Source organism: Octopus bimaculoides, chromosome 27, assembly GCF_001194135.2.
Source record: "Octopus bimaculoides isolate UCB-OBI-ISO-001 chromosome 27, ASM119413v2, whole genome shotgun sequence".
NCBI classification, from domain to species: Eukaryota; Metazoa; Mollusca; class Cephalopoda; order Octopoda; family Octopodidae; genus Octopus; species Octopus bimaculoides.
Genome location: NC_069007.1, coordinates 21,385,342 through 21,394,681, shown reverse-complemented (window position 1 = coordinate 21,394,681; position 9,340 = coordinate 21,385,342). Strand labels below are relative to the sequence as shown.

Genomic DNA, 9,340 nt, shown 5'->3' with positions numbered 1-9,340 from the left:
ATATATAATACACATACAATTCACGCTAAAAATATGCGCCCAGAATTATCGTCATGCGATAGATAAAAATGAAGAAGATAGCTTAAGAAAGCGATGCAACAGGTGTCTTTTCAAAATTCAATTTTCATCATTTACATAATGAAAACTTAGATAAAGAACGTTAATGACAATGTGAATAAAGAAAAAGAAGGAAAACAACACATTTCTTAATTATTCAGGAATTATTGTACGGTTAATGAGTTAGGTCATCCTGAACAAACCGCTTTAGTTTTCTACACTGATATAAATCTTTTGTTGTAACAAAGGCTGTCATAATAGAAAGTTATAGAAAAGCGAGAGCAATTTAAAGTTGAGAATATAGAGTGTAGGACTGTTGAAATAAACACACAGACATTTTTTTTGTTTGTGGGTTATCCACAAATAAAGAATATTTATCCACAAATGTGATATTGAGTACCCATTTTCACTGTTCGTGATTAGCGAGCGCGTGTGTGTAGATAGATAGATAAACAGACAGGCAAATAGATAGATAGACAGACAGACAAACAGATAGATAGATAGATAGATAGATATATAGATAGATAGATAGATAGATAGATAGATAGATAGATAGATAGATAGACAGACAGACAGGTAAATAAATAGATAGACAAAGACAGGTAAATAGATAGATAGACAGACAGGTAAATAGATAAATAGACAGACAGACAGGTAAATAGATAGATAAACAGACAGACAGATAGATAGATAGATAGATAGATAGATAGATAGATAGATAGATAGATAGATAGATAGAGTTGAGTAGCCGAATGGTTCGCTTACCCTGCTAAAAATAGAAACCAAATTTCGCTCATATCACACCAGACCGTCTTGAAAGAAAACACACATATGGAATTATACAGTCCTAAATATACAAAAGAAAAATAAAGAAATACGCGATCGTCAAATACTAGGATACCTTTAATCATAGATATACCTGATTAACTCTATCAGGACCTACCTGAACCCCGAACAACAACGACAACTCTACCAATCGAGAAAAGCGAATATCTATCTTACCTGATATATAAAAGTCCAAAGTGGTTTTTGTTGATATTGAACGTAGTTGCTATTTGCATGAGAAACAGGTTACTCGACAACTACTGAGAAGTTACAATACTCGCGGTAGTGGACGTACTGGTTGTTGAGGTGGTGGTGGTGTTGATAATGATGGTGGTTGGGGAAAAAGCAATTCATGAGACCAGCAGCAGCGGTGGTGGTGGGGGTTGCGGTGTTGTGAAAAGTACAATTTATACAGACCAACCCTATTGTTGCGGACCCTATAGTCAAAGGTGTTCAACACTTGTCCATCAAGTTCGTTTCTTTTATTTTGGTTTCTTTAGGGTTTTGTTTTTTGTATATCCCGGATTTCCTTATCTAAGCCGGTAGTCACACACCTACATACACACACATATATAGCTATATATGTGTGTGTGTGCGTGCGTATGTATGTGTTATTATCTTTTATACATCCAACTACGTGCTTTCACATACCAACTTTCTCACCTATATATATATATATACACATATATAAATCACATAATCATATATATCCACTACATATGTGGTAAATTCTTTCTGTGGGTGTGCTTGTGGGTTTTTTTTTTTTTTTAGCTAACTCCTACACCGTTTTATCGATTTTTATGGAACTTGACATGTGAGTAGAACTTGTGTCTGGAAACCTAGTGACATACTTAGATTGTTGAAAAAAAATCGATAATAGGGCCCCTGGAAGGGATCCTTATATTGACTACATATAAGTAATATATTACATTTTAAACATCTAAGAGAAATAACCCATTCATTTTCCTAAATAATTTGGTATCGATCAAATTGAGTATGCTTATTTCTTAGTATTTGAACTGATAGAGTTATTTTCGCAATTTATCCAGTACAACCCTTAAACAAGTAAATAGTATTTCCTAAACAATATTTATTTCGGTTAGTGACTTATTCACGAATATACCAACACTAGCGCTGCTGAGGTAATATTCTCTGGGAACGCACGAAAGCCCTTTTCAGAGTTATTTACTTTGACTTGTTATTATCTCATATCTGATTAGCCGGTTATTACGGAACATGCTTCACGGTTTTAGTATACATACCTTATTGGTATTTCCTCCAAACAATCCCCGTTTTCGGATACGGAGGTTCCGGAAAATTGCCAAAAATCGGCATTGTGAATTTTTCCCCTCTTCCCCACCCCAACTTCTTCAATTTTGACTTTTTTTCCCCAACACTAACCCTAAAACCCTAACCCTAGCCCTAAAACCCCAACCCTAAAACCCTAACCGTAAGTCCAGAAATGTTTTGAAAATTTTGTCCGAATCATAATGTCCTAATGTCCGTATTTTTCCGCATATTTAGCAAAAAAAAAAAAAAAAAAATCTTAAAAAATCAATTTTCAAAAATTATTGGAAATTTTTCTCAATCATAATCTCCGTATTTTTCCGCAATTTTGAAAAAAAAAAATTCTGAAAAAAGTGAAAAATGGAGGAAATGGGATTGGGGGTGGTAATTTAGAAATGTCGAGTTTTACCAATTTTTTTGCAGATTCGTATTCCCCGTAGCCGAAAGGGGAGAGGGTCCCCATAGACCGACCATATCTATCCATACACACACACACACACACGACGGGCTTCCGTCCACCAAATTCACTCACATGGCATTGATCGGCCCTGGGCTACAGAAGAAGACATTTGCCCAGAGTGTCACACAACGACAGTAAAAGCGGAGTTAAATCGCAAATCGTATATTAATAATGGTAGCAAAGATTATATAAACCACTTTTTATCGTTTCAAACACTTTTTTCTTTCCTGTTTTTTTACTTACCTCTTAGTTAAATACTCCTTATTTCAAATCCAGGTGTCTTGGTCCAACTATTGATGTCATTTGCTCACGTAAACTTTTCACTAAAATTATCAGTTTTGAGTTTAGGAAAACAGCACCTCGTACCACTTCATAAAACACAAATTTCTACGAAATTATAGTATTTTTATCAATTATATAAATAACTTTTTGTATAGTTTATTTATACAATTTCTGCTGACTGAAACCATAACGAATTTACTAGGATGTGGTAGGATTTCATAGCACGATTTCGCCTGTTTTTCTTTCTTTCCCCCCACTTCTTTTAAATAACTTGTCTTTTTGTTTTCACACAGAAATCCGTAATAAGGGCTTCAAGTTAAATAGGTCCTTCCTTTGTCGCCTGTTCCAGTCCATGTTGGTCGGTAATTAACAAACATTACTTGATAATGTAATGAAGGAGTCACCCGTGTCTTACGTGTGTTAACTAAACAAGCGCTTGTCAAGGCTTTTCACACCTCTCTCTCTCCCTCTCCCTCTGATTTCTCCTTCTGTCCCAATTTACATAAACGTGTACACTTTATCTATTTTATTTCCTCTTCTGTTTGTCCTTCCACCACGATCGCTCTTATTTTTAGATTTCTCTGTCACTCTACCACCATATCTCTCTATCTATCACTTTCCCCCTTTCATTCTCTCTACATTTTCCTTAAAAGTGAGGTTTATTATTTCTGTTATCTTACGTAATTAACCTACCTTTCCACCTGCCATATTTTCCTTTATTTTTTTATGGTTCTGTGTTGTTTTTATTTCTTCTGCTTATATAATATATATGTATGTTCTTCCCTTTTTTTTAATTGAGAGTAAATTTTCGCTGGTCATGTATTTGATAGCAAGGTTGTGAAGGATATCATCCTGTTTTGCCTATCAACCTTTAAATCTCAAGAGTTTTATAGTCCTCAATATTGTGATCATTTGTAGCAAATGAGTTATGGGTTAACATTCTCTCTCCTCCAAGATCCCAAGTCCACCCACACAGATGGGATGCTACGTATCCTGTTGCTCCAATAATAATAGGAATGAAACTGAAAGTGTATCTTGGGCACTGGATTTGCAAACTCCTTATCGTTGGTCCACAAATGCCTTCTTTCTCTTCTATTTCTCTTACCGCATTTGTTTTTCCAGAGACCAGCTGATTTCCACAACAGAACATATCTTTTCTTTGTGGTCCCACGTGACAATATATGGCCAGACCTATTTTAACTTGGCTGTTTTAATTTTTAAGTTGCACCAATATTCCTTTGACTCATCAGTCGTGATATGGTCGACTTTGTTGGTAGATGTTTTCTCTCTAATTATCCTATTCCAGGCCATTCCGGCCACCACATCATGCCTCATAGGTAGACAATATCTAGATGGCATTCTCTCACAATTAGCAACAATGTGGTTCATGTCTTCAGTCTTGTTCATGCAAACTCTACATTTGTTGTTTGCCTCTTATGCTGTTGGCACTTGCTGTGGATCTTGTGTTCTTGGATTGCATGCAAGTAGTCTTTAAACTTGCTAGTACTCCTTGCCAAGCTTTTCACGCAATCAATTCCTTCTCTGGTTTGAGTTTTTTTATTGCCATGTACCCATGTACTGTTCTCTCTGTGAACTGATCGATTTTATATTTTATCTTGGTCTTCTCCTTATTTATGGGTCCATCGTAGCTGACATTCTCATCTGGTCCAAGATGTATGTATGTATATTGGGTTAGCCAAAAAGTACATTTGGTTTTTGTCAACACTAAACTTCAAGCACTCTAACAAGTGGCTAACTTCAATCTGTCCTTTGCCTTTTACTTTTGTTTCTTTCAGTGATTTGATTGTGGCCATGCTGGGGCACTGCCATGGAGAGTTTTAGTCAAAAAAATTGACCCCAGGACTTGTTTATTTTTAAAACCTAGTACTTATTCTATCAGCCTCTTTTTTGCAAAACTGCTAAGTTACAGGTGACATAAACACACTAACACCAGTTGTCGAGCAGTGTTATGGGTGGGGGTGGGGGGAAGGACACAAACACAGACACAAAGACACACACATAGATATATGTGTGCCATTCAGTTGGAAAATTAAAAATACACATCAAAAGACTTCATACCTGTGGCACCTGTTCCTTCTGCCAGCCAACACAGCTGTGCATTTTGCAATAAAATATGCAAATCTTTGGCAGGCCTCATGTTGCATTATCAATAATTCATTTCCATGATTGTTTGTAACAATGGCTTTGTTCATGTACGAGAAAGCAGCCACTATATATATATATATATATATATGACGGGCTTCTTTTAGTTTCTGTTTACCAATCCTCTCACAGGGCTTTGGTTGGCCCAATGCTACAGTAGAAGGCACTTGCCTAAGGTGCAATGCCGTGAGACTGAACCCAGAACTATGTGGTTAGGAAGTCGGCTTCTTACCACACAGCCATGCTTGTAGCTGGGTTATCAAAATCTATAATTATAAATGTTTGATTTCATCAGCCATGACATTACAACAACCAATCGTGTTTGTTTGGCTGATCAAACGTTCAGACTGTTTACGTGACTAAACATTATCTTTTGACATAGATTTTACAAATTCTGTAATAAAATATATAATATGGTGAATTTGAATAAATACGTAACAGATTTACAATAGGTAAATATGAATGGGTATATATATGTATGTGTGTATAAATATATATATATATACACACACACACACACACATATATATATATATATATATATATATATATATATATATATACGATGGGCTTCTTTCAGCTTCCGTCTACCAAATCCACTCACAAGGCTTTGAATAAATTCTAAATAATAACATAACTCCAAATTTAATGAATAAAAATTTTTCCAAAACCCCAGATGGATAGATAGATAGATAGATAGACAGACAGACAGACAGTCAGACAGACAGACAGATACATACATACATACATACATAGCTAGACAGACAGACAGGCAAACAAACAGTTAGCTGGCTAGCTAGCTAGATAGATAGACAGACAGTTAACTAGCTTGATAGATATACAGACAATCAGCTAGCTAGCAAGGCAGACAGGCAGGCAGGCAGACAAACAGAGAGATAGAGAGATAATCAGCTAGCTACCAAGATAGACAGGCAGGTAGCGAGACAGACAGATAGATAGATAGATAAATAGATAGATAGATAGATAAATAGATAGATAAATATCTATCGATAGATAAATAGATAGATAGGTAGATAGATAGATAGATAGATAGATAGATAGATAGATACACACACACACATACACAGGTAACAAACACACACATATGTCCACGTTTACAAGCAATTTCCCCTGGTCCAAATGCGAGTCGTCTTCACACACGCAAATACGTTGCTTTTAAGAGTTACCTCCCCTGTATTATCTCTTTTCGACTCCCGAATCTCTTTGACCTGTTCTGTCGTCTTCACTCTTCGCGAGGACGCTATCTTCGCGTAAATATTAACCTTCAACAAAAGCTGACCTCTTTCAAAATACACCACCCCTCCCAGCAGAACAAGCCTGAAACCAAATATACTTCCGATATGCCTTGACATCTATTCCACGCAAGGCGAATAAACTACAGGTCAATTCTCTTCCAGAAGACTTATGATCAAAAACAAAAGCACTCCAGCGTTGACCACCCCGTTTTCTTAAGGGTAAGTCGGATTATATGATCTTTCTATTGTGTTGTATCTTATTTAAGGTGAAATGGTGCGGTTTGAGGGATTTGGGGCTGCTATTTCTTCCATCGAGGATGGCTGTAGGTAAACCCGTTTGTTGGTACCTCTTGTACAGGACTGTTGCTTTTGTGTGTGTGTTTGTGTGTGTAAGTGCGTGTAATATGAGATTTGTGGCAAATAGACGGTTTATTAATAACTGCAGTTAAAACTTAAACATATATATATATATATATATGAACCTATTGTATGAGATGTATGTTTGTGTATATTTAGGTATGTGGTAGATATTTGTCTCTCAATACATACCTTACACATACACACACACACATGTATATGTGTCTGTGTATACATATATATTTACATGTGCGTAAATAATTTTATATGCACAACTGCATATATGTGTGTGTGTGTGTATACATATATATGTACGTGCATGCGCGCACACATCATCATCATCGTCATCATTTAATTGTCGTCTTCCTTGCTGGCATACGGAGAACTATTTGCCAGAAGCTGGCAAGTGAAAGGACTGCACCAGGCTCCCCTGTCTATTTTGGCATGGTTTTTTTTTAATGGTTGAATGCCCTTCTTAACGCCAACCACTCTACAGACTGGAGTTGGATGCCATTTCCGTGGCACCAGCAGCAGTGAGGTCACCAAGTAACTTGCAAGATGAAGATCCTTTGAGAGGGGAGCAGTATTGAAGGGGTCGTCTTTGTGCCAGGTGATGAGAGGCTAGAGGATGACAGAGGGACAAAAACAGGTGTCTTGTTGTAGAGAATGGTTACCCTAGGCAGAGGGAGAGAGAGAGAGAGAGGGAGGGAGGAGACGGTGAGAATGAGAGAGAACGAGTGGGAGAGAGCTACAGAGATGGTGATGATGTGCCAGAGCATTCTCTTGAAGTATGAAGATGTGGGTATAAATGGGATGGCAGAGGATGCATGAGTAGGGGATTCATGTGAATGCAAAATAGGAGAAGGGAGAATATAGTGACCCGTCTGGTAATTCACTCTAAAAATCTTTTGCCTTTTATCTTCTTTTATCTTTTACTTGTTTCAATCATAGGATTTTTATTTTTCTTTGAATGAATTCCTGTGACATCCTAATATGCTACAAAACCCTTTTTGGGGTCCGAAAAACGGGATGGAGTGAGGTAGAAGCCTCAGAAATTGCCTTTCATCCTTTCGGGGTCGATAAATTAAGTACCAGTTACGCACTGGGGTCGATGAAATTGACTTAATCCCTTTGTCTGTCCTTGTTTGTCCCCTCTGTGTTTAGCCCCTTGTGGGCAATAAAGAAATAAGAAACGTTAGCAGGCCGGGCGAAATGCTTAGCGGGATTTCGTCTGCCGCTACGTTCTGAGATCAAATTCCGCTGAGGTCGACTTTGCCTTTCATACTTTCGGAGTCGATTAAATAAGTACCAGTTACACACTGGGTCGATGTAATTGACTGACCCCCATCTCCAAAAATTTCGGGCCTTGTGCCTAGAAGAGAACAGAATAATTAATGCATTGCTTTGCCCAGAAATTTATAAAGCTGTTCAGACCACCCTTCGTCATACGTCGTACCTTTTCTTATATTTTTTTCCTTTCTCACAAACACATACTCTCTCACTCACATACACACACTTCTCTAACACACTCTCATACGCATTCTCTTACAAACTCGAGTCTCCCACATACGCACACACTCTCTCTCTCTCTCTTCCTCATTATCTTTCTCCCACTTCTTTAAGCTCACTCTTCTTGTCTATTTTCCCCATCTTTCTCAGCCTTCTTCTCCTTCATTACTCCTTATCAAACATTTTAAACTCCAAATGCCACTACTGTGACGTCATACAAACATGACACTCACCTCGGTTCATACACATACATATTACGTAACGTAGACGCAAACATTTTGTAGGACGGAGGCACAGACACACAACGAACTCAAACACAAAGACACGCTTCAGGCTCAGCCACACACACACACACTTTCTCTGTCTGTCTGTCTCTCTCTCTCTCTCACACACACACACACACATGCAAGTTATATATGATGTAATACGCAGACACGTACACTACACAAGTTAGTCTGCGAAACATCGCCACCACCACAACCACCACCCCCGCAGTAAACTTCACTATCATCACCACCGCCACAACCACCACCATCTCCACAGACGTATACAAACATTACATCACAAAATTGTGAGCCGCTATTAATTGAGTTGGCTACCTCACACACACACACACACACACACACATACACACACGCACGCACACGCATATATATATACGCATAAATATACATCGACGACGTAATACACACATTTCTCAACGTAGTTCACATCTATATGACATCTAATATACACACAGTCACACACAATGGAAGAATCGCACAGGTATGTGATGTATATAGATATTGTTTTTATTATAGAAAAAAAAAAAGGAAAGGGAAAAGAAACTTGCTTCCCCGATCGTGTGTACTTGGGTTCAGTCCCACTGCGTGACACCTTAGGCAAGTGTCTTTTATTATAGCCCCGGGCCGACCAGAGCCCTGTGACTGGATTCGGTAGATGGAACTGGAAAAAGACCGTTGTGTGTGTGTGTGTGCATGTGTGTATATATATATATATATAGATAGATAGATAGATAGATGTGTGTGTGTGTGTGTGTTTGTATACATTTCTCTGTGTGTCTTTATCTTTCTTCCTCATCGCTGCTTGACAACCGGTGTTGAGTTATTTTTTTGTTTTGTTTTGTTTTTGTTTTTTTTCTTAC

The 9,340-nt window shown here is 37.7% G+C and overlaps 2 protein-coding genes across 8 annotated transcripts in view; one reads left to right on the top strand and one right to left on the bottom strand.

Annotated features, from left to right (window-relative positions):
* Positions 1-3,430, bottom strand: part of LOC106867801 (probable serine/threonine-protein kinase MARK-A) — a 14,392-nt gene extending 10,962 nt beyond the window's left edge. The window contains exons 1-2 of one of the 4 annotated variants that reach the window (XM_014912800.2): positions 2,873-3,430; positions 823-904 (exon numbers count right to left, since the gene is read on the bottom strand). The gene's annotated coding sequence lies outside the window, so the exon portion shown is untranslated. Of the gene's footprint in view, positions 1-822; positions 905-1,059; positions 2,241-2,872 lie in introns of those variants that run through there. The other 3 variants (XM_014912801.2, XM_014912798.2, XM_014912799.2) reach the window with 3 other exon arrangements.
* Positions 3,431-5,981: 2,551 nt separating this feature from the next.
* Positions 5,982-9,340, top strand: part of LOC106867800 ((Lyso)-N-acylphosphatidylethanolamine lipase) — a 12,257-nt gene continuing 8,898 nt past the window's right edge. The window contains exon 1 of one of the 4 annotated variants that reach the window (XM_014912797.2): positions 5,982-6,549. Coding sequence is in view for 2 of the 4 variants with exons in the window: in XM_014912794.2 (XP_014768280.1) it covers positions 8,945-8,961 (17 nt within the window). In the remaining 2 variants the exon portion in view is untranslated. Of the gene's footprint in view, positions 6,550-8,390; positions 8,962-9,340 lie in introns of those variants that run through there. The other 3 variants (XM_014912796.2, XM_014912794.2, XM_014912795.2) reach the window with 3 other exon arrangements.